Source organism: Macaca thibetana, chromosome 19 (genome assembly GCF_024542745.1).
Source record: "Macaca thibetana thibetana isolate TM-01 chromosome 19, ASM2454274v1, whole genome shotgun sequence".
In the NCBI taxonomy this organism is placed as follows: domain Eukaryota; kingdom Metazoa; phylum Chordata; class Mammalia; order Primates; family Cercopithecidae; genus Macaca; species Macaca thibetana.
This window is the reverse complement of record NC_065596.1, coordinates 6,864,576-6,889,868: the sequence shown is the minus strand read 5'-3', so window position 1 is coordinate 6,889,868 and position 25,293 is coordinate 6,864,576. Positions and strand designations below refer to the sequence as shown.

Sequence of the window (25,293 nt, the reverse complement as noted above, 5' to 3'; positions counted from 1 at the left end):
CCCTCTCTATAAGGTCCACAGAATCCAGCACAGTCCTCCCCCCACGTCTCTGTTTCTGGAAGCCTCATCCCTCTTGCCTCCTGCTGCCCCCCCTTAATGCCACCCCCGCAGCCGAGCCTCCTGTTTGCGTCAGAGTTAAGGGTGAGATCCCCACCCCCCTCACTCCACTAGGCAAACCTTCCAGAGAAGCCCAACTTGAAGGATGTGAGGCGGGGTGGGGCGGGATGCTGGGGGGAGAAGAGAGAGGACAGAGGAGTCTGCCAGGAACACCCACGTCGGAACCTCCTCCAGTGCCGCCTCTAAGAGCCCGGCTACTTAGGGCAGGGGGAGAGGTCAGTAGGGGGTCTGGACATTCAAGTTCTCCTCCCATTCCGTCCTCAGGCCTAGGCGGTGGAGGCCACCTAGGGGTCTCCTTCACTTCCCTACTCCCTTAACTCCATAAGCCTGGAGGCTAGGGGCTGAAAGAGTTGACCTTTGACTCTAGGGACCCTTCTTCCACCACCCCCAGCCCCGTCCAGCAGAAACGAGCTTAGAGAAAGGAGGCCCCTGTCCCTTTAAGAACACCCGCGTCCACGCCGGCCCATCCCGGCCTGATTTGCACTCGGAAGCCGCCGCGGCGGGGAGCGGGCGGGCGGGGCAGGGTTTGTGAATGAAGCGGCCGAGGGGGAGGGGAGGGAGGAGGAGGGGCAGCGGGGGCGGTTCCCGGATCCCAGGCCTGCCCACCCTGGGTCCAGGCAGCAGGAGTTCAGCACACACACGCTTCCTGTCGCTCCAGGTCTCCCGAAGCCTGCCGTCTCAGGCTTGGCCGACACACCCCTTCCCCCACCCCAGCCTTCTTGAAGTAGGTGGGAGTGATGGGGGGACCCCAGTCCTTAAGAACCAGGGGTTCAGAGCTCTGTAAGCGTTGAACGGCGGTCCACCTCCACCCTTGCCGCCCAAGGTCTCCCAGAGCTTGAGTTCTCAAACAGGAGTGCCCAGAACGCCTGGGTTCGGGTGGGCTGGCTTCTCCCCAACCCCAGAGCCATAAAGGTGTGGGGTAGGGGGTCATGCCCCTCCCACGTCTCCCTCCCTCCCCCAACCCCAACGCATAGCGTGGGCCTGGGCGTGGGCCTCTGTGCAGATGGCGTTCTGGCCCCAAAATAGCTCCCCCCGCCACCCCACGTCTCCCTCCCTCCCTCTCTCCAGCGCAAAGTGGGTGAGGTGAGGATGGGCCGGGAGGGGGACCAGGGGACATTGCTCTTCCAAGAAGTAGGCTCCCTGCCAAGAAGGCCCTGAAACGTGTTTGGGAGAACCGGAGGGGGCAGGGAGCGGGAAGACCTTCTGGCCATTCCTCCAACCCCCTCACTCGGGAGACCAAAGAGTTAACTGGAAAAGCGCCCCCAGACCCCCAGTCACAGCCCTCTCTGGACGTTGGGAGGGGTCTCCTGTCTCCACACTCCCCCCACTCCAGTCCTCTTTACACCCAGGGCTGGGAGAGTCCTAGAATTCGTGGATGTCCTGATGGCCAAGCCCCTCTACCCATATCTTACATCCCCACGGCTTGGAGAACCCTCCCGCCGCACTCTCCTTCGAATTTCCAGCCGGGTCCGCGTCCATGAGGACCCGCAACCCAGCCCACAACACCAGATCCCTTCCAAGTACCCCTGCAGGCTTCAATCAAACCACCCAGCCCATACTCTTCCTCACTGACCCTCTAAAAACCCGGTCTACACAGACGCCCCAGTCTAAATCGTTTCCAGGTAGAACCCCGGATCCCCGTCCACGTCCACACGGGCCTCCGCGTTCAGCCGCATCCACACGACCCCTCCAGCAGCGGCCACCAGGACCCCCGAGAGCCCTGCCGTGTCTACACGGATCATCCCTTCCGGGGCCCTGCTGCGTCGACAAGGGCTACCCCTCTCAAAAGTCCAGCCGCCTGGACTCGGGCCACCCCCCAGGATCCCCCTAGGAGCCGCATCCATGCGGACCCCGAGCCCAGCCCGCGTCCAAACGGGTACCCCGACCCCCAGCCTCGCCTCCTACCTCCAACGCACAGCAGAGACATGTCTCCGGGCTCGCAGGCGGACCGGAGGCGGCCGGGCCGGCTCTGTCGGGTCGGGCTCAGCGGCCGCTGGGCTGGGGCATCTCCCGGCTGCAGCCCGCGCTTGGCTCACGCCGGGGCCCGGCCGCCACCGGCCATCTTGGTTCAGCACCGGGGGCGCGGACAGCGCCTGACGTGGCGCCGATGCGGGGCGGGCAGGCGGAGCCCAGGGACGCCTGATGGGGCGGGGGCGCTGCGGGCTGGGGGGGCGTTAAAGGGCCTGGCTCCGGGAAGGGGCGCCCCGCCCCAAACCTCCTCGTTGCAGGGGGGACAAGGGGCGAGGGCGGCCCCCAAGCAGGTTTCCTCCCGTGCAGACCCCCGCCTGCACTGAAATGGTGCACGTGTCCCCCCGACCTATGCATGGACATTCCTGCCCTGGTAACCTAGGCAAACTCCTCCCTGCAATACTCAAGCAAGTACAGGCAAACGCAAGCTCTTGTGTGTACACCCGGCACCAGCACGAAGCAGATCGTCCTGTTCCTGAGTATCTCTCTTCCTCCGTCTCTACCTCTCGGTGTCTCTGACTCTGCTGACTGGTCTCTTTCTCTCCCTGGGTCTCTGTTCCTCTGACTCTGTCCACTGCTCTCTCCCAGTCATGTGTCTCTTAGCCTCTCTCTGTACAGTCTTTTTGCAGGTCTACTGCATCCTGTCTAGGTCTCTCTCTGTGTCTCTAAGCCACCCAGCCCATGGGTCCTTACCCACACTCTGACTGGATCCCACCCTTCATGCCACTGTGTAACTGGAAAACTCCTATTCATCCATCAATGTCTTGTCTGAATATCCTCTCCTCCAGGAAGCCTTCCCTGACTGCCCCAAGCTGAGCCTTTGTTTCTCCTCTCTGGAGTCCCCCAGCCCCTATCCCTTCCTCTGATTGGGCCCTGACCCCAGTGAAACTCTGCCATTCCTCCCCTCTTTTTTTTTTTTTTTTTTTTAGTTGGAGTCTCCCTCTGTAGCCCAGGCTGGAGTGGCACATCTTGGCTCACTGCAACTTCTGCCTCCTGGGATCAAGCGATTCTCCTGCCTCAGCCTCCCCGAGTAGCTGGGACTACAGGAGCGTGCCACCATGCCCAGCTTTTTTTTTTTTTTTTTTTTTTTTGTATTTTTAGTAGAGACGAGGTTTCCCCATGTTGGCCAACCTGGTCTTGAACCCTTGACCTCAGGTGATCCACCCACCTCAGCCTCCCAAAGTGCTAGGATTACAGGCCTAAGCCACCGTGCCTGGCCCCCTCCCCACATACCTAACTGGGCAGTTCCATGTGGGCCCCTTGCCCTGCAACCTGCTCGCTGTATCACTGGCACCTAAAATAGTAAGAAAGACTGAGCCCCACAGGGCCTCCTGCCCCCAGCCCACATGAAAGAGCTTCATAAATGCAGAATGTGCATGGAGTTGAGTGAGGCCATTGTTCAAAACCCAACTCTGCCTCTCATCACCAGCATGGCCTTGGGCAGGTCATGTGACCTCTTTGTGCCTCAGTTTCCCCACCTGTAGAATGAGTATGATAACAAGTCCTGCCTCACAAGGTTGCTGGAGGTGTTACATGAGTTAACATATGAAACCAGTTGTAGGCCGGCAGCAGTCGCTCACGCCTGTAATCCCAGCATTTTGGGAGGCCAAGGCAGGCAGATCATGAGGTCAGGAGATTGAGACCATTCTGGCTAACATGGTGAAACCTCATCTCCACTAAAAAATACAAAAAAAAAAAAAAAATTAGCCAGGCATGGTGGCAGGCGCCTGTAGTCCCAGCTACTCGGGAGGCTGAGGCAGGAGAATGGCATGAACCTGGGAGGCAGAACTTGCAGTGAGCGGAGATGGCGCCAATGCACTCCAGCCTGGGCAACAGAGCAAGACTCCATCTCAAACAAACAAACAAACAAACAAAACATGTGAAAACCAGTTTTTTGTTTTGTTTTGTTTTTTGTTTTTGAGACAGAATCTCAACCTGTAGCCCAGGCTGGAGTGCAGTGGCACCATCTCAGCTCACTGCAACCTCCACTTCCAAGTGATCCTCCTGCCTCTGCCTCCTGAGTAGCTGGGATTACAGGCACTCGCCACCACATCTGGCTAATTTTTTTGTGTTTTTTGTAGAGACAGGGTTTCACCATGCTGGCCAGGCTGGTCTTGAACTCCTGACCTCAAGTGATGCACCCACCTTGGCCTCCCAAAATGCTGGGATTACACGAATGACCCAAAATGCCTGGCCCCAGTTGTAATCTTAATGCCTAATAGTAACTATGTTTGTATCTGTCACTGCTTTAAATTTTTAAAAAATCAGCACAGCTAATTTTTCTATTTTTTGTAGAGAGAGTTTCACCATGTTGCACAGGCTTTCTCAAACTCCTGGGCTCTAGTGAGCCTCCTGCCTCAGCCTCCCAAAATGTTGGGATTACAGGCTCGTGAGCCACCATGCCCGGTCTTAAATTTTTATTGAACATCAATGAGATGTAGGTATACTATAAGGAGCAGCAAAGACAGCCTTGGATAAAAAAAATTACCATCAAATAGAAGACCCCTGTGTGCCTCTCCCCAATCTCATCATCCTTCTCTGCAGATGGAAGAACTAGCACAAATTTTGCTTTTCATTTCCTTCCTTTTCCTTATAGTTTACCACATGCTTGTCAGCAAACAATACATGGTTACCTCTTGCACGTTTCTACTTTTTTGAGACAAGGTCTTACTGTGTCACCCAGGCTGTAGTACAGTGGTGTGAGCTCCTGAGCTCAGGCAATCCTCTCCGGTCTCAGCCTCCCAAGTACCTGGAACAACAGGCATGCACCACCATGCCTGCCTAGAGATGAGGGTCTCACTATGTTGCCCAGGCTTGTCTTGAACTCTGGGGTTCAAATGATCTGCCTGCCTTGGCCTCCCAAAGTGCTGAGGTTATAGGTGTGAGCCACCTCATTTGACCTTGTTCACATTCTTTACTAGTCTGTTTGTTTGTTTGTTTTTTGAGACAGAGCTGTACTCTGTCATCCAGGCTGGTGTGCAGTGGCACGATCTCCGCTCACTGCAACCTCTGCCTCCCAGGTTCAAGCGATTCTCCTACTTCAGCCTCCCAAGTAGCTGGGATTACAGGTGCCTACTACTTGCCTGGATTTTTTTTTTTTCTTTTTTTGAGACAGAGTTTCACTCTTGCCCAAGCTGGAGTGCAATGGCACGATCTCAGATCACTGCAACCTCCGCCTCCCGGGTTCACGCGATTCTCCTGCCTCAGCCTCCCGAGTAGCTGGGATTACAGGCATGTGCCACTATGCCCAGCTAATTTTTTTGTAATTTTAGTAGAGACAGGGTTTCTCCATGTTGGTCAGGCTGGTCTCGAACTCCTGACCTCAGGTGATCTGGTCACCTGGGCCTCCCAAAGTGCTGGCATTACAGGCATGAGCCACCACGCCTGGCCACGGAGGTTGCAGTGAAAATTTTTGTATTTTTAGTAGAGACAGGGTTTCACCATGTTGGCCAGGCTGGTCTCAAACTCCTGACCTCAGGTGATCCACCCACCTCAACCTCCCTAAGTGCTGGGATTACAGGTGTGAGCCACTGCACCTGGCCTGCTAATCTGTTTTGTTTGCTCAATGTGATTCTGCTGATATCCATCCATATTGCTGTATGTGGCTGTAAGGCTTGCATTTTTCACTGCTGCATAGTATTCCTTTGTGTGAATCTTCTATTGGCTATTCATCTGTTCTCCAGGTCGTGGACTTTTGGGTTGTTTCAAGCTAGGTTTATTACAAAAAAAAGTTTTTATGACCATCCTCAGACCCGACTTGTGTGCTGGCACACACAAGTAAGGATGGCTGGGTCAGAAAATACATATATGCGGCCAGGCACAGTGGCTCACGTCTATAATCCCAGCATTTTGGGAGGCCAAAGTGGGCGGATCACGAGGTCAAGAGATCAAGACTATCCTGGCTAACATTGTGAAACCCCAGCTCTACTAAGAACACGCAAAAAATTATCCAGGAGTGGTGGCGCATCCCTGTAGTCCCAGCTACTTGGGAGGCTGAGGCAGGAGAATTGCTTGAATCCGGGAGGCAGAGGTTGCAGTGAGCTGAGATCATGCCACTGCACTCCAGCCTGGTGACAGAGCAAGATTCTGTCAAAAAAAAAAAAAAAAAAAAAAAAAAAAAAAAAAAAAAAAAAAGGGAGAGAGAGAAAGAAAGAAAAAGAAAGAAAGACAAAGAAAAGAAAATGCATATATGCTAAGCTTCACCTGATAACATCATGTTTTTTATTGGGACTCTGGCAATTTACATCATACCAACACAGTATGACCATTGGTTCCTCTATGTTTTGATTTTGTTTTTTGTTTTTTCTTGAGATAGTCTCACTCTGAGGCCCAGGCTGGAGTGCAATGGTGTAATCACAGCTCACTGCAGCCTCCACCTCCTGAGCTCAACAATCCTCCTGTCTCGGCTTCCCGAGTAGCTGGGACTACAAGCCTGTGCTACCATGCCTGGCTAATTTTATTTATTTATTTTTTATATGGGATCTCCCTGTGTTGCCCAAGCTCGTCTCAAACTCCTTAGCTCCAGTGAACCTCCTGCCTCGGCCTGCGGAAGTGCTGGGATTCCAGGCATGAGGTACCGTGCCTGGTTCTAAGTTCTTGCCAACACTTTGAATTGTCCAAGTTTTTTCACTGGTCCAATGTGGAGGGAGGGAAGGAGTGCCTCATACGGGTTTTGGTTTGCTTTCTGATTGCTCTTGACATTGAACTTTTTATGTGATTACTGGTTTCTTTTTCTGGTGAAATGCCTGTTCAAGTCTTTTATCCATTTCTTTCTCTTTTTTTTTTTTTTTTTTTGAGACTGAGTCTCGCTCTATCATGTAGGCTCGAGTGTTTCTACTAATGTTGACATCTTATATATGGTTACAGGGTACATTTTGAGATGGAATCTTACTCTGTTGCCCAGGTTGGAGTCTGGAGTGCAGTGGTGAGATCTTGGCTCACTGTAACCTCTGCCTCCCAGGTTCAAGGGATTGTTCTGCCTCAGCCTCCCGAGTAGCTGGAATTACAGGTATACTCTCTATCATACCCGGCTACTTTATGTATTTTTTGTAGAGACAGAGTTTCATCATGTTGGCCAAGCTGGTCTCCAACTCCTAACTTCAAGTAATCCACCCGCCTCAGCCTCCCCAAGTGCTGGGATTACAGGTGTGAGCCACCGCGCCTGGCCCCTACTTATATATTTTTAATGAATTTAGTGGTGGGGGTCTTGCTATGTTGCCCTGGCTGGTCTCAAACTCCTAGTCTCAAGTGATCTTCCCACCACAGCCTCTAGCAAAATTTACCATTTTGAACCGGATAATTCAGTGGCATTTCCCACATTCACTGTGTTGCTATGTTGTTGTGTATTCATCACCTCTGTCGCGTTCCAGAACATTTCCATCACCCTGAAAGAAAACCCCATCCCCATTAGTAATCACTCCCTTTCCGCCACGCCCAGCCCTGGGCTACCATTAACCTGCTTCCCATCTCTATGGATTTAAGTTATTCAACTTGCTCAGTCTTTTGCAGTGTAGGACAGCATGTCTAACTCATAGCATACTCGCTTGTTTAAGAAATCCTTACGGCCGGGCGCAGTGGCTCAAGCCTATAATCCCAGCACCTTGGGAGGCCGAGACGGGCGGATCACGAGGTCAGGAGATCGAGACCATCCTGGCTAACACGGTGAAACCCCATCTCTACTAAAAAATACAAAAAACTAGCCGGGCGTGGTGGCGGGCGCCTGTAGTCCCAGCTACTCGGGAGGCTGAGGCAGGAGAATGGCCTGAACCCCGGAGGCGGAGCTTGCAGTGAGCCGAGATCGCACCACTGCACTCCAGCCTGGGCGACAGAGCGAGACTCCGTCTCAACAACAACAAAAAAAAAAAAAAAAAAAAAAAAGAAAAGAAATCCTTTCCTGGCTGGGTGCATTGGCTTACACCTATAATCCCAGTACTTTGGGAGGCCAAGGCGGAGGATCACCTGAACCCAGAAGTTGAAGACCAGCCCAGGTGACATCGGGAGACCCCATCTCTACAAAACACACAAAAATTCGCTGGGAGAGGTGGTGCATGCCTGTAGTCCCAGTATCTGAGAGGCTGAGGTGGGAGGATCACGGGAGCCTGGGAGGTCAAGACTGCAGTCTGCAGTGAGCTGTGATTGTGCCACTGCACTCCAGCCTGGGTGATAGTTTGAGACCCTGTGGAAAAAAAAGAAAAGAAAAGAAAAGAAAGAAAAAGAGGTCAGGCGCGGTGGCTCACGTCTGTAATCCCAGCACTTTGGGAGGCCGAGGCGGGCGGATCACGAGGTCAGGAGATCGAGACCATCCTGGCTAACAGTGAAACCCCGTATCCACTAAAAATACAAAAAAAAATTAGCCGGGCGTGGTGGCGGCGCCTGTAGTCCCAGCTACTCGGGAGGCTGAGGCAGGAGAATGGCGGGAACCCGGGAGGCGGAGCTTGCAGTGAGCCGAGATCGCGCCACTGCACTCCAGCCTGGGCGACAGAGCGAGATTCCGCCTCAAAAAAAAAAAAAAAAAAAAGCCAGTCATGGTGGCTTACGCCTGTAATCCCAGCACTTTGGGAGGCCGAGGCAGGTGGATCATGAGGTTAGGAGATCAAGACCATCCTGGCTAACGTGGTGAAACCCCGTCTCTACCGAAAATACAAAAAATTAGCCGGGCGTGGTGGTGAGCGCCTGTAGTCCCAGCTACTCGGGAGGCTGAGGCAGGAGAATGGTGTGAACCCGGGAGGTGGAGCTTGCAGTGAGCCGAGATTGCGCCATTGCACTCCAGCCTGGGCGACAGAGCGAGACTCTGTCTCAAAAAAAAAAAAAAAAAAAAAACAGAGAAAGAGAAAAAGAAAAGAGAAAAGAATAGGAAAGAAGGAAAAGAGAGAAAGAAAGAGAGAGGGAGAGAGGGAAAGAGAGAGGGGGAAAAGAGAGAGAGAGGGAGGGAGGGAAAGAGAGAGAGAAAGAGAGAAAGAAAGAAAAAGAGATAGAATAGAAAAGAAAGAAAGAAAGAAAGAAAGAGAAAGAAAACAAGAAAAAAGAGGGAGGGAGGGAAGGGAGGGAGAAAGGAAGGAAGGAAGGAAGGGAGAAAGGAAAGAAATCAATTTCTGCCCCAGCGTCATAAAGATCTTCTCATACGTATTCTACATTTTTTAAATTTTGTCATTTGCAGTCATGTCTTGACCTCTCTTGGAACTGATTTCTGAGTGTGGAGTAAGATAAAATCCAATCGCATATTTTGTCCATGGAGATGATCTATTGTCCCAATACCCTGCAATGAAACTCACAGAGCAAGTTTTCATGCATGTGTGGATTTAACAGCAAGCATAGAACAACCAGAAGTCAAGCAGTGCTGCTGGATGTCTGCCCACCTGGAAGTCTGTTCTGGATCTCTCTTCTGTCCCAAAGGCTGATCTGTCCCTAGTAGAAGCTTTGTGCTTTTATCTGCCAATACCAGTCACTCATCGTTTATGTCTGCCAATAGCAGTCACTCATCTTACTCTCCTTCACAAGCATCGGATTTATTCTTTGCCGCCTTCTCAGCTTTTTGGGTTCCATAGAGAACTCAATTGGGACTTAGATTGGAATTGCATTGAATCTATAAAATCAGGAGAATGAGCATCTTTTGTGATTGAATCTTTCAAAGTGAACATACAATGAATCATTCCGTTTATCTATCTTTCAGCAAAGCTTATAACTTTGGGATTTGTTTCTAGATGCTTTGAGTATTTGGTGCTGAGGATAAGTGGCCTATTTATTTATTTGGGGGACAGGGTCCGGCTCTGTCACCCATTCTGGTGTGCAGTGGTGCAATCACAGCTCATTATAGCCTCAACCTCCCTGGCTCAAATGATCCTCTTGCCTCAGCCATCCCAGTAGCTGGGACTACAGGCGTGTGTCACCATTCTTGACTAATTTTTGATTTTTTGTAGATATGGGGGTCTCCCTATGTTGCCCAGGCTGGTCTTTGAACCCCTGGGCTCAAGCGATCCTCTTGCCTCATCTCCCAAAGTGCTGGGATTACAGTTGTGAGCCACTGTGACTAGCATCTATCAAGTTTCTCAACATTTTGTAAACCCAATAGTTAGATGTGCACATTCTTTGGGGGTTTATTGCATATGAGGATGTCATCTGCAAATAAACACACTCTTTTTTTTTTTTTTTTTTTTTTTTTTTGAGGCAGGGTCTCGCTCTGTCACCCAGGCTGGAGTACAGTGGTGCGATCTTGGCTCACTGCAACCTCTGCCTCCTGGGTTCAAGTGATTCTTGTGTCTCAGTCTCCCACATAGCTGGGACTACAGGAGCAAACCGCCACACCTGGCTATTTTTTGTATTTTTAGTAGAGATGGGGTTTCGTTACGCTGGCCAGGCTGGTCTCGAACTCCTGGCCTCAAGTGATCCGCCCGCCTTGGCCTCCCAGAGTGCTGGGATTACAGGCGTGAGCCACTGCGCCAGGCCTAAAGACACTCTTAATTCCTCCTTTCCAGTCCTCAGAACTTTCATTTCTTTTTTCCTTTAGTAAAATGCCCAGCACCATGTTAACAGGCATTCCTGCCTTGTTCCAATTCTGAAACAGAATGTTTCAACGCTCACCATTGATCACTCGGATCCAATTAATTTTTAAGCCCTGGTGCCTCATTTCATTCCCACCACAGCACAGCTTGGTTGATTTGAAAGCTATTGATTTGAGCCGTCTCCTCCTCCATCCAATTAATTATGCCATGCTGCTTCTGTCTTCTTTTGCCTTCTCTTCTCTGTGGCCCCCTCTTTTTTTTTTTTTTTTTTTTTTGAAGCGGACTTTTGTTCTTGTCACCCAGGCTAGAGTGCAATGGCATCATCTCAGCTCACTGCAACCTCTGTCTCCCAGGTTCAAGCGATTTTCCTGCCTTAGCCTCCCAAGTAGCTGGGATTACAGGCATGAGCCACCACACCTGACTAATTTTGTATTTTTAGTAGGGATGGGGTTTCACCATGTTGGCCAGGCTGGTCTCGAACTCCTGACCTTAGGTGATCCACCTGCCTCGGCCTCCCAAAGTGCTGTGATTACAGGTGTGAGCCTCCACACCTGGCCGGCCCCCTCTTTTATTTATTTATTTATTTATTTATTTATTTATTTATTTATTTATGAGACAGTCTTCTTAACCCAGACTGAAGTGCAGTGACAAGATCTCGGCTCACTGCCACCTCCGTGTGGCCCCCTCTTAACTTCATTCCCCTCCATGTGCATCTGCATTTGGACCCTTTGCAAACCCCGACTCTCTATGTGCTTCCATCTCTCTTCTCTTGGCTTCCAATTTCATGCTTTCTCTCCACCACCCTAGGAAACCCACAAAGAAAAAAATAATAAATTGAAAGAGAAGTGATGGGAGATAATGTACAGGCTGGTGAAAAGTACGACCCCCTCCCCCACCTGCAGAGAGAGGCTCCCACTGCCAGCAAATGCAGACACATCCTTCCTGCCTTGCTGAGCTCCAGGGCCTCCCCAGGGACCCTGCTCTTATCAAAACCTGCCCACCCCCTGTGCCAAAAGCAGCGATGAAAACATCTGGGCTTTAGATGAGAAGAGTTTCGCTGCAACGTCTGTCCAGCTCAGCTTTTGAATGGAGAATGAATGGTAAGAGCTTTTTTTTTTTTTTTTTTTGTGAGATGGTGTCTCACTCTGTCACCCAGACTGGAGTGCAGTGGTACGATCACGGCTCACTGCAGCCTCGACCTCCCTGGGCGCAGGTGATCTACCCACCTTAGGCTCCTGAGTAGCCGGGACTACAGGCACACACCACCATGCCCCCAGCTTTTTTTTTTTTTTTGAGATGGAGTCTCACTCTGTTGCCCATGCTGGAGTGCAGCGGCATAATCTTGGCTCATTGCAACCTCCACCTCCCTGGTTCAAGCAATTCCCCTGCCTCAGCCTCCCGAGCAGCTGGGATTACAGGCATACGCCACCATGCCCGGCTAATTTTTTGGTATTTTTAGTAGAGACGGGTTTTCACCATGTTGGCCAGGCTGGTCTCAAACTCCTGACCTCAGGCAATCAGCCCCCTTTGGCCTCCCAAAGTGCTGGGATTACAGGCATGAGCCACCGCACTCGGCTCCAGCTAATTTTTTGTACTTTTTGTAGAGTTGGAGTTTCACCATGTTTCCCAGTCTGCTCTTGAACTCCTGGGCTCAAGCAATCCTCCCACCTTGGCCTCCAAAAGTGCTGGGATTACAGGCATAAGGTACCCACACCTGGCTGGGCAGAGCTTTTTCTAGCAGCCCCAATCCAAGGCAAACTTGCTTGGTCTTCAAATAAATTCCCGGTCCTTACGGGGTGCATTTGATGTTTCTGGCACTGTGCAAAACTCCACGGAGTAGACAGATATTGATGAGACATCAAGTTGTTCAGCCAGCATTTGCTGGTGCCATCTGGATGCTGGTAACTATGCTTGTCACCAGGTTCTGCCAGGCGACATGGTCCCTAGCATAGGAAGTGGGAAAGAATAAGCAGGCAGAGGAAGTCAAGGACGATTATGAGGCGATGAGAAGGGTCCCATGATAGAGAGGGATGGAAGGGGCAGGGGAATCTGCTTCCCGGAGGAGGCAACACGAGAGCCGAGCGGTAAAAGAGGTGGAGCCAGGCATGGGGAGAGATGACGGACAGGCATTCACAGGATAGGTGTGGAGGCCCTGAGGTGGGGCTGTGCCTGGTGTGTTGGTGTGTTGGAGAAGCCGAGAAGGCTGGTGTGAATGAACGAGGGGGAGACAGGAAAAGAGACAAAGAGGACTGGGTGTGGTGACTCACCCCTGTAATCCCAGCACTTTGGGAGGCCAAGGTGGGCAGATCACCTGAGGTCAGGAGTTCGAGACCAGCCTGTTCAACATGGTGAAATCCCATCTCCACTAAAAAATTACAAAAATTAACCAGGGGTGGTGGTGCACGCCTGTAGTCCCAGCTACTCTGGAAGCTGAGGCAGGAGAATCACTTGAGACCAGGAGGCGGAAGTTGCAGTGAGCCGAGATTGTGCCACTGCACTCCAGCCTGGGCAAAAGAGCAAGACTCTGTCTGAAAAAAAAAAGAAGAAGAAGAAGAAGAAGAGAGAGAGAAAGGGAACTATGGGGGAAGGTTGTTCAGAGCCTCAGGGCCGGGGATGGAGAAGGCTCTGGAATTTACTCTGAGACGGACAGACAGAGAGATGGAGACAGTGGTTGAGAAGGAAGAAGAGATGGGGGTTCAGCTCTGCAAGACAGGGCTGAGACTCCAGCCCAAGCCTAAGGGCCACTGAGGTCTTGTTCTCACCCATGTCTCCCCACCCCCGGACCTCTCTCTGATGCCCCCAACTGCACTGGCAGGGGGTGACCACCTTGAGCGGGAAAAGGAATCAGAACACTGTGGGCACTCCATAAACATGAGTGATTCAGTACGTGCTGGAAGGAGCAAGGGAGTGCTGGAGTTGGGGGCCAGGTCAGCAGGGACACAGACTATGCCAGGCCTCCTGATCATGGGGAAGAGTGTGGGCTATATTATGAGGATAATAGGGAGCCATGGGAGGGCTTTGAGCAGAGGAAGGGCGTGATCTGCTTTATGATTTTTTTTTTTGTTGAAACAGAGTCTCACTCAGTTGCCCAGGCTGGAGTGCAGTGGCGCGATCTCAGCCCACTGCAAGCTCTGCCTCGCGGGTTCATGCCATTCTCCTGCCTCAGCCTCCTGAGTAGCTGGGATTACAGGCGCCTGCCATTCTCCTGCCTCAGCCTCCCGAGTAGCTGGGATTACAGGCGCCTGCCACCACACCCAGCTGTTTTTTTTTTTTTTTTTTGTATTTTTAGTAGAGACGGGGTTTCATGTGTTAGCCAAGATGGTCTCGATCTCCTGACCTTGTGATCCACCCACCTTGGCCTCCCAAAGTGCTGGGATTACAGGCGTGAGCCACCGTGCCCGGCCTGTTTTATGATTTTAAGAATCCATCTGGGGCTCCCTAGGGGAGAAGGGGTGGCTGGGGGCAGGAGTGTAGGTGGCAGGGAGCCAGGGCAGCATCCACACAGGATACAGCAGCGCCCCTTGGGAGCTCATGGAGGCTCAGTTTCATTCTGGAGCCTGAGACTGCAGGACCAGCTGATGCACTCGATATGCAGGGTAAGGAAAGAGAAGGGACAAGAGTGAGTCCAGGTCAGGCGCAGTGGCTTGTGACTGTAATCCCAGCACTTTGGGAGGCCAAGGCAGGAGAATTGCTTGAAGGAGACCAGGAGTTTGAGGTCAGCCTGAGCAACAGAGTGAGACCCCATCTCCACAAAAATTTTTAAACGAGCTAGGCATGGTGGTGTGCACCGGTAGTCCCAGTGCTCAGGAGGCTGCAGGGGGAGGACTGCCTGAGCCAAGGAGATGGAGGCTGCAGTGAGCCATTATTGCAACACTGCATTCCAGCCTGGGTCTGAGTGACAGAGTGAGACTGTCTCTTTTTTAGTTTGCTTGTTTTGTTTGTTTGAGACAGAGTCTCCCTCTGTTGCCCAGGCTGGAGTGCAGTGCCACGATCTCGGCTGACTGTAACCTCCACCTCCTGTGTTCAAGCGATTCTCATGCCTCAGCCTCCTGAGTAGCTGGGATTACAGGCACCTGCCACCACGCCCCACTAATTTTTTGTACTTTCAGTAGAGACAGGGTTTCACCATGTTGGCCAGGCTGGTTCTAAACTCCCGACCTCAAGTGATCTGCCTGCCTCAGCCTCCCAAAGTGCTAGGATTACAGGCACGAGCTGCCACGCCTGGCTGACCCTCTTAAAAAAATAAAATAAAGAGTGTATCCAGGAATCAGGACCCAGGCCACTGTGTGATAGTGGAGCCACCAACAGGATGGAGAAGTGGCAGATCTCAGGGCGAGTAACTTCTAAGAGCCAGGTTTTGGCCTTGTGGGTGTGAAATGCCTGCAAGGCACCCAGTGGAAATATCCAATGCCATTGGATACTGAGGTCTGGAGCTCTGGGGAGATGCGGGCTGGAGATACCAATGGGATAGTCAACAACATGCAATGAGGTGTGGCCATTTGGGGCAAGGGCATAGATATAAGGTCAAGGGACACCCTGCCCTTCCAGGACCATCAAAGCCAAGATATCACACCCAGAGGTCCACCCTTTACAACTCTGTCCATGCTCAACACCAGTCCCTGTTATCAGGTCAGCAGGAATGTTACCTGCAGGGAACATGGAATTCAGGGTCCTTGGGCATACCACAGGTGCTCCTCTTCTTCTCTCAAGTGCTTATTTATTCATTTAGTTATTTATTATTTGAGATGGAGTCTCACTGTGTCACTAGACTGGAGTGCAGCGGCGTGATCTTGGCTCACTGCAACCTCCGCCTCCTGGGTTCAAGCAATTCCCCTGCCTCATTCAATGAACACAGCCTGGATCCACATCCATGCCCATGTCGCGCTGATCTGAAAGGGGACGTTTCTGCTGGGTGTGGTGGCTCACACCTGCAATCCCAGCACTTTGGGAGGCCGAGGTGGGCGGATCACCTGAGGTCAGGAGCTCCAGACCAGTCTGGTCAACATGGTGAAATCCCATCTCTACTAAAAATACAAAAAAAAAAAAAAAATTAGCCAGGCGTGGTGGCGCATGCCTGTAGTCAGTCCCAGCTACTTGGGAGGCTGAGGCAAGAGAATCGCTTGAATCCCGGAGGCAGAGGCTGCAGTGAGCCGAGATCACACCACTGCACTTCAGCCTGGGTGCAACAGAGTGAGACCCCCATCTCAAAATAATAATGATAATAGTACTAATAATAGTAATAACGAAAGGGGACATTTCGACGTTCACCATTGATCACTCGGATCCAATTAATTTTTAAGCTCTGGTGCCCCATTTTCTTCCTGCCAACAGCTTAGTTAATTCCAGAGCTATTGATTTGAGCCTTCTCATCCCTCCACTTAATTATGCCGGTGCTGTCTCCATCTGCTCTTGCCCTTTTTTCTCTGCGGCTCCTTCTTTGCCAAGGTCAGGGGTCCAGTGAGCAAGGAGGATCTCTCTCAGCACAGGGAATTGGAGGAAGGACATTCCTGGCCGAAGGCAGGGCGTGTGCAAAGGTTCTGAGACTGGACCTCTTATTGAACTTAATTGTAGCTGTCAGGCCGCCTGGGGCAGAGAAATCAATGAGGGCAACCTTGGTTTATCGCCTATAAAATGAGGATAAAAAATAATGGTTTCTGCCGGGCGCGGTGGCTCACATCTGTAATCCCAGCACTTTGGGAGGCCAAGACGGGCAGATCACCTGAGGTCAGGAGTTCAAAACCAGCCTGGCCAACATGGGGAAACCCTGTCTCTACTAAAAGTTTAAAAATTAGCTGGGCGTGGTGGCGGGCGCCTGTAATCCCAACTACTCCGGAGGCTGAGGCAGAAGAATCGCCTGAACACAGGAGCCAGAGGCTGCAGTGAGCCGAAATCCCGCCACTGTACTCCAGACTGGGCAACAGAGTGAGACTCTGTCTCAAAAACAACAATAACAACAACAACAACAACAAATAATAATAATAATTAATAATAAAATGGTTTCCCAGAGAATTAAATGGGACGAAGGCAACATCAATCTTTTGAAAGTTCCGGGCCCTGACCTGCAGGGATGTAGGGCGGAACTAACAGGAGGCAGCAAAATGACTGGATGGGCCTGGAGTGGTTGGATGGGATTGGATGGATCACAAACCAAAGTGATTGGATTGGTCAAGAAGATGAGACGGAGGCGGGAAATAAAGGGAGACGAAGGAACGTAATAGGTTCAGACTCAATGGGGGCGGGGTTCCGGAGTCAGAGACAGGGCCTCAGCCCAAAGTTCCAAGAGTGACCAGCTGGGGGCAGCACTAGGCCATCGGGCGATCCCACTGCTGGGAGCAGCGGGGAACCAGGGACTCTCTGTGACCCTCTGAGGGAGGTTAACTTGTTTAACATGTGCCTGCAGTGTGCCAGACATGGAACAGAACTCTACAAACACTCATTTAATCCCCATAATAGAGTTTGCAGATGGAGAAACTGAGAACGACAACGTTAAGTCGCTCACCTAACGTCACACATCAGGGGAGTGGCAGAGCTTGGATTTGAATTTAGGAAGCCCAGCTGAGGCCCTTAACCCCTGCACTCTGCTGGCTCTCCTTCCCCTAAATCTCCTAAAATGGCAGTTTAAAACGTTTTTTTAAGGTGGCGGGGGGCGGGGCACAGGTATGGTGGCTCATGCCTGTAATCCCAGCACTTTGGAAGGCCAAGGCGGGCAGATCACTTGGACTCACGCCTTTCCTCCAAGTCCTGTTTCCCCACTCTAGACTGGCTGGAGACCTCGTGGACTCACCCCCAACCTAAGAGGCTGAAGCAGGGAGGGGAGAGAACACTCACCGTGGGGCCTCTCTTTCCGTTGACCCATGAGAAAACCATGGATCAGAGATGCCGAGGCATTTGCCTATACCACCCAGGTAGTAGGAGACATTGCTGGACCCCAACTCAGGGGTTTGACTTCTCATATCTATAGGACCACCATAAGGGGACTGTCAGGCAGGCCTGTCTCAGACTCTCGGTGCCCGCAGCTGAAAAGTACTCTGGGGCCCTATCAAAATGCTTTACCAGGCACGGTGGCTCATGCCTGTCATCCCAGCACTTTGAGATGCTGAGGTGGGCAGATCACCTGAGGTCAGGAGTTTGAGACCAGCCAGGCCAACATGGCAAAACTCCTTCTCTACTGAAAATACAAAAATTAGCCGGGCGTGGTGGCAGCTCCTGTAATCCCAGCTACTCGGGAGGCTGAGGCAGGAGAATCACTAGAACCTGGGAGGCGGAGGTTGCAGTAAGCCGAGATCACTCACTGCACTCCAGCCTAGGGGATAGAGTAAGACTCTGTCTCCGAAAAAGAAAAGAAAAGAAAAGAAAAGAAAAGAAAAAGAAAGAAAATAAAGAAAATGCTTGAGACCCAGAGACATGTTGGCTTTGGCTCCAAAATGCAAAACGAAAACTGCAAAGTCCAAATGAATCGATGTTTAATTACATTCAGACACAGGATGTCACCTTTATTTGGGGTTAAATTCAATGCATCTAGAAACAGTCCCGGGGTTGATTCGCTATCCCTAGGACGAAGGGATACCTAGAACGAAGCTGCAACCAGCTGCCAGAGAGCTACTTGTAGCCAGTAGATTTCCAAAATAAAATGATAAATTACAAGAATAAAGAACACCAGGTGAGCGCTTAGCACATGCAGGCCTACACCCTCGGACTGTTTTAACTCTTTAATCCCCACAGCGACCCTACCAGTTCAATTGATGGAGAAACCAAGGCCCAGGGAGGTCGCACCTCTGGGGAGAGACAGAGCTGAGATATGAACCCCACCAAGCTTGGTGTCTGTGCCCTTGACCCCTCAACCTCATGTTTTACAACAGGGTCATTAGTAGAAAGGGAGGTGCGGGGACGTTGGTGACCGTTTGACTTGGTGCGGGTCTGGATGTCGAGACATGGTGCTGCTTGGGGGCCCAGACCTGGGCGGGAATTGGAAACTGGGTCTGGACCCAGTTTGGTCACCTCCGCCGGGGTAACAACACTGCGCGCCACCCCGGCAGGTCGCATCCAGCTCGGGATCTGGACCAAGTGGCTGGGATGCAGCACAGTCCCTGACCACGCCCCTGTGACTGCCGCTGCCTGGACCACGGCTGGCGACCAATGAGAAGACGCACATCAAAAGCTCCGCCTACAAGGCCCTTCTTCCTTGGTGATTGGCCATTTCAGCTTCCCCTCACCTCTGCCATCCTGTGGCCTACAGCCTCCCTGGAAGTCTTTAATTTTTCCCACACATCTCCCCAGCAGGCCTTTGCACACGCTATTCCCACAGCCAGGAACACCCTTTCCCCTCTTCTCTGGGATAAACTGCTTTATCCCCCTGTCTCTGCCGAGATGTCCCCTCCTCCAGGAAGCCTTCCCTGACTCCCATAACTGAGTGGAGGAGGTCAGCTGCTCTCATCACATGAGTTTCCTTATTTGCCTCCCAAGCAGGCGATAAGCTTCTCAGAAGCCAGGACTGGGTCTCAGAAAGTTTTGTCTCTCCACTGCCTCACATGGTAGGTACTCAATAAACGTATGTTAAAAGGAATAATTAATGAATTAATCTGGTCTTAAAGATTGAGGAGCACTGAGCTAGCAGTTAGGAGCTAGGAAATCCTGAAGGCAGGGCTGGGACACCTGCTGCTGGCTTGGCACAGAGTCTAACACACAGTGAGTGCTCAATACATGTGTGTAGAAGGGAGGAGGGAAGGGACATGTATGTCATCCCTGAGGACGGCCCATAGTATGTGCTTAATGTTGGCTCACTGCACCATTTCATAGTCCCCCGCAGCCCCAGGGACCTAAGTCAGTCTTATCCTAGTTCCAGCCTGTCCAACTGGCCACATCTCTACTCATGTGCACCCCATAGCCAGCCCTGAGGGTGGTGGCGGAAGCATGGTTTCACTCTGTCGCCCAGAGTGGAGTGCAGTGGTGTGATCTTGGCTCACTGCAACCTCCACCTCCAGAGTTCAACCAATTCTCATGCCTCAGCCTCCCAAGTAGTTGGGACTACAGGTGTGTACCACCACACCTGGTTGATTTTTGTATTTTTAGTAGAGACAGGGTTTTGTGTGGTGACCAGACTGGTCTCGAACTCCTGACCTCAAGTGATCTTCCTGCCTCAACCTCCCAAAGTGCTGGGATTACAGGCGTGAGCCACCACACCCAGCCTAAGCCGTATATTTCAAAGCAAAAGTATTTGGCTGGGACCGGTGGCTCATGCCTGTAGTCCCGGCACTTTAGGAGGCCCAGGCAGGTGGATCACAAGGTCAGGAGTTTGAGACCAGCCTGGCTGACATAGTCAAACCCCATCTCTACTAAAAATACAAAAAATCAGCTGAGTGTGGTGGTGGACACCTGTAATCCCAGCTACTTGAGAGGCTGAGGCAGGAGAATTGCTTGAATCTGGGAGACGGAAGTAGCAGTGAGCCGAGATCAAGCCACTAACCATCAACTGCCACTCTGAGGGAATCAATTGCAACCACACCCTCCCGTCCTAAGAGACCCCCGTATGGTCCCCTTCAGAGCCCGCTGTTCCTCTACCCAGGGCACCTCCTGCTCTCACCCCTTCTTCCAGCCCATTCATGATCACTTGGAGAGTCTGTATCTGGTTCTGTCTCCCTGAGCCTGGAGGATCCTTGAGGCCAGGCTGGAGTGAGAGTAGCACAGAGGTTTTGGCTGGTGGTAGTGGGGAAGGGGAATTGTTGAGTAAATGAACACATCCTCTGACTGGCAAACTCCCACGCACTCCTCAGAACCCCAGTTGCAAAGTCTCATTTTTCAGGATAAGTTCCCTGCCTCCCCAGATATAGTCCCCACTTTTCCAGCTCCTAGCTTCACCCTCTATCCCAGGCCTGACATCACACAGATGAGGGAGATCCGTGTCCGGCTGATCTTCCTCCAGACTGACGTCTCCTTGGGCACCAGGACTGAGACCACTTAGGTACGCCAGCATCACCCAGCACAGGAAAGTTGTCAGGGAGTGTTTATTGAAGGAATGAATGAATGAATGAATGAATGAATGGTGAAGGAATGAATGAATGAATGAATGAATGGTGAAGGAATGAATGAATGAATGAATGAATGAATGGATGGATGGATCTGTTGCAGGGCCTACAGTCAGTTCCCCTGGGTTCACATCCAAGTCAATGCACAGGTCACTGAATCTGTCCCTTGATGTCTTGACCCTCACATTCCAGGCAACTACACGTGTTTACTCAAAGCCCATGCCCCGGGTGGTTGCAAAGATAAACTAACACACAAATCTTGTGACTAGAGGGATGTCAGGCTCCCTGGCATCCCAGAGCAGGAGTGAATCGCACCCAAGACCAGCTCTGTCCTCCCCCTGCCACCCCCACAGGTGAATTGCGCCACCACTAGCACCAGCACCCAGAACCGGGATGTTGTCAACACAAGCGCTCAGTGAATGCTGACACACAGGGTCGGTCTGAGGGCGAGGCAAGGAGTCAAGAAAGGTGACTATTAAAAATCTAACAACCTGAGTTTGGTACAGTGGCTCATACCTGTAATCCTAGTGCTTTGGGAGGCCCAGGTGGGAGGACTGCTTGAGCCCAGGAGTCTGAGACCAACCTGGGCAACATAGTGAGACCTTGTCTCTACCAAAAAAAAAATTTTTTTTTTTTTTTCAAATTAGCTGGGCATGTTGTCACGCACCTGTAGTCCCATCTATTCAGGAGGCAGAGGCAGGAGGATCACTTGAGCCCAGGAGATCAAGGATGCAGTGAGCCATGACTCCTGGAATCCAGCCTGGGCAAGAGTGAGGCCTTGCCTCTTATAAAAGGCCTTGCCTTTCATAAAAAAATAGCTGGGCACCGTGGCTCACGCCTGTAATCCCAGCACTTTGGGAGGCCGAGGCAGGTGGATCACTAGGTCAGGAGATTGAGACCATCCTAGCTAACACGGTGAAACCCTGTCTACTAAAAACTTCAAAAAATTAGCTGGGCGTGGTGGCGGGCGCCTGTAGTCCCAGCTACTCGGGAGGCTGAGGCAGGAGAATAGCGTGAACCCGGGAGGCAGAGTTTGCAGTGAGCTGAGATTGCACCACTGCACTCCAACCTGGGTGACAGATGAGACTCCGTTTCAAAAAATAAAAATAAAAATAAAAATAAAAAAATAAAAAAATAAGTGGCCAGGTGAGGTGGCTCACGCCTATAATCCCAGTGCTTTGGGAGGCCAAGGTGGGCCAATCACATGAGGTCAGGAGTTCAAGACCAACCTGGCTAACATGGTAAACCCCATCTCTACTAAAAATACAAAAATTCACTGGGTGTGGTGGTGGGCGCCTGTAATCACAGCTACTTGGGAGGCTGAGGTGGGAGGATCGCTTGAACCCGGGAGGTGGAGGTTGTAGTAAGCCAAGATCATGCCACTGCACTCCAGCCTGGGCAACAGGGTAACACTCTGTCTCAAAAAAAAAAAAAAAAAAAAATCCAGACCTGGCGTGGTGGCTCACACCTGTAATCCTAGCCCTTTGGGAGGCCAAGGCAGGTGAATCACTTGAGCTCAGGAGTTCAAGACGAGCCTGGGCAACATGGCGAAACTCCATCTCTACTAAAAATACAAAAATTAGCCTGGTATGGTGGCATGCATCTATAGTTCTAGCTACTTGAGAGGCTGAAGTTGAGAGGATCGCTTGAACCTGGAGGAAGAGGCTACAGTGACCTGAGATGACGCCACTGCACTCCAGTCTGGGTGACAAAGTGAGACCCTGTCTAAAAGAAAAAAAAAAAAATCTGAGCACTGAAATGTTGGTAGGAAACAACCTAGATATTTGTTATCCAGCCGTTCCAGCCCTGGGCACTCACTAGAGAGAAAGGGGGTATATCACCAAAAGATATGTATAAAAAGGCTTAAAACAGCTTTTTTCTTTAAATATTATTTGAGACATAGGATCTCATTATGTTGTCCAATCTGGTCTCGAACTCCTAGCCTCTAGCAATCCTCCCGCCTCGGCCTCCCAAAGTGCTGGGATTACAGGCGTGAGCACCCACGCCTGGCAATCAAAACAACAACTTTATCCACAATTGTCAACACCTTGTTGAGGCTCAGAAAACAATACCCCTAAAATGAAGGCCTCAGAAACAAGAGATTTTCTCTGAACTTCTCTCCTCTGTCTCCAAGGTCCATTCTCCCCCCAGGGTTACCATAGAAACTAGAATTATTTTCCCCAAAATAGGACAGAGAAAACAGAACCCCTTTTCCCCAGAGCCAGCCATAAACCCTAAAAATATGACTAACTTGCCCTCTGACCTTCTGTGTAAAAACTGGCCATAAAGAAATTGGCCAGGCGCATGGCTCACGCCTGTAATCCTAGCATTTTGGGAGGCCAAGGCCGGTGGATCATTTGAGGTCAGGAGTTTGAGACCAGCTTGACCAACATGGTGAAACCCCATCTCTACTAAAAGTACAAAAAAAATTAGCTGGGCACAGTGGCATACGCCTGTAATCCCAGCTAATTGGGAGGCTGAGGCAAGAGAATCGCTTGAACCTGGGAGGTAGAGGTTGCAATGAGCCGAGATCACACCACTGCACTCCAGCCCGGGTGACAAGAGTGAAACTCTGTCACAAAAAAAAGAAAGAAAGAAGGAAAGAAAGAAAAAAGAAAAAAAAAAAGAGGCTGTGTGCAGTGGCTCATGCCTGTAATTCCAGCACTTTGGGAGGCTGAGGTGGGTAGATCACAAGGTCAGGAAATCGAGACCATCCTGGCTAATGGTGAAACCCCGTCTCTACGAAAAATACAAAAAAACTAGCCAGTCGTGGTGGCGGGTGCCTGTAGTGACAGCTATTCAGGAGGCTGAGGCAGGAGAATGGCATGAACCCAGGAGGTGGAGTTTGCAGTGAGCCAAGATTGTGCCACTGCATGCCAGCCTGGGCGACAGAGCAAGACTCCGTCTCAAAAAAAAACAAAAAAAAAAAAAAAAAAAAAAAAAAAAAAAAACAAGAAATGATCTAACCTACCTTGTTTGTACATCATAAGATGCCCATTCCAGAGAGGGTCCTGCCCCTATTCCCAGAAGGAAGGAATGCTGCTCAGAGAAGCCAAGAAGAATCTAGACAGACAGGCCTTGCAGGGTTTCCCCACTCTGTCTCTGCACATTGAATCTTTTTTGCCCAATGTTTGTTTTTTGTTTTGTTTTGTGTTTTGGAGACAGCCTGTCACCCAGGCTGGAGTGCAGTGGCGTGATCTCAGCTCACTGCAAACTCCTCCTCCCGAATTCAGGTGATTCTCCTGTGTCAGCCCCCCAAGTAGCTGGGATTACAGGCACCCACCACCATGCCCAGCTAATTTTTTTTTTTTTTTTGAGATGGAGTCTTGCTGTGTCTCCCAGGCTGGAGTGCAGTGGCGCGATCTCAGCTCACTGCAAGTTCCGCCTCCCGGGTTCACGCCATTCTCCTGCCTCAGCCTCCCGAGTAGCTGGGACTACAGGCGCCTGCCACCACGCCCGGCTAATTTTTTGTGTTTTTTCTTTTTTTTTTTTTTTTTTTTAGTAGAGATGGGGTTTCACCGTGTTAGCCAGGATGGTCTCTATCTCCTGACCTCATGATCTGTCTGCCTTGACCTCCCAAAGCGCTGGGATTACAGGCGTGAGCCACCGTGCCTGGCCACTGATTTTTGTATTTTTAGTACAGATGGGGTTTCACCATGTTGGCCAGGCTGATCTTGAACTCCTGACCACTGGTGATCCTCCCGACTCCGCCTCCCAAAGTGGTGGGATTACAGGCGTGAGCCACCGCGCCCGGCCAGCCCGATCTTATCTCTACACCGCTGCCCATACTCTGGTAAACCAAAGCATAAAAATGGACAATTTCCCCGGTGTCTTGGGGGCTTCATTCTGAAGGCTCCCGCATATACACATTAAATAAACTTCAGTGCCTTTTTTCCTAGTAATCAATCGGCCCCACGGCAATGACTTTTCTGTGAACCTTCAGAGGGTCAAGGAAAACTTAACCCCTTATCCCTGCAACCTGGAAACAACCCAACAGCCCACCAATAGGTGAATGGATAGTGAAAAATTGGTACCCAGTGGTTATGCTTTTTTGTTTGTTTTGTTTTGAGACGGAGCCTCGCTGTGTTGCCCAGGCTGGAGTGCAGTGGCGCAATCTTGGCTGGCTGTAAGCTCCGCCTCCTGGGTTCACGCCATTCTCCTGCATCAGCCTCCCGAGTAGCTGGGACTATAGGCGCCCGCCACCACATCTAGCTAATTTTTTGTATTTTTAATAGAGACGGGGTTTCACTGTGTTAGCCAGGATGGTCTTGATCTCCTGACCTCGTGATCCACCTGCCTCAGCCTCCCAAAGTGCTGGGATTACAGGCATGAGCCACCGCGCCCACGCCCAGCCTCTTTTTTTTTTTTTCTGAGACAGAGTCTTACTTTGTCACCCAGGTTGGAGTGCAGTGGCATGATCTCAACTCACTGCAACCTCTGCCTCCTGGGTTCAAGTGACTCTCCTGCCTCAGTCTCCCAAGTAACCGGGATTACAGGTACCCGCCACCATGCTCAGCTAATTTTTGTACTTTTAGTAGAGATGAGGTTTTGCTAGGTTGGCCAGGCTGGTCTTGAAATCCTGACCTCAAGTGATGTGCCCACCTCGGCCTCCCAAAGTGCTGGGATTACAGGCATGAGCCACTGCGCCCCGCCATAATTTTTTTTTTTAATAGGAAAACCCCACCGAA

At 51.1% G+C, this 25,293-nt stretch overlaps 2 protein-coding genes across 2 annotated transcripts in view; both read right to left on the bottom strand.

The window, feature by feature from the left end:
• Positions 1–2,227, bottom strand: part of UNC13A (unc-13 homolog A) — a 92,463-nt gene extending 90,236 nt beyond the window's left edge. Inside the window, exon 1 of the mRNA XM_050769896.1 lies at positions 2,023–2,227. Coding sequence (XP_050625853.1) covers positions 2,023–2,044 — 22 coding nt within the window. The 5' untranslated portion in view covers positions 2,045–2,227. The remainder of the gene's footprint in view (positions 1–2,022) is intronic.
• BST2 (bone marrow stromal cell antigen 2) overlaps positions 1–25,293 on the bottom strand; it is a 365,601-nt gene that overhangs the window by 296,571 nt on the left and 43,737 nt on the right. The gene's annotated exons all lie outside the window — the stretch shown is intronic.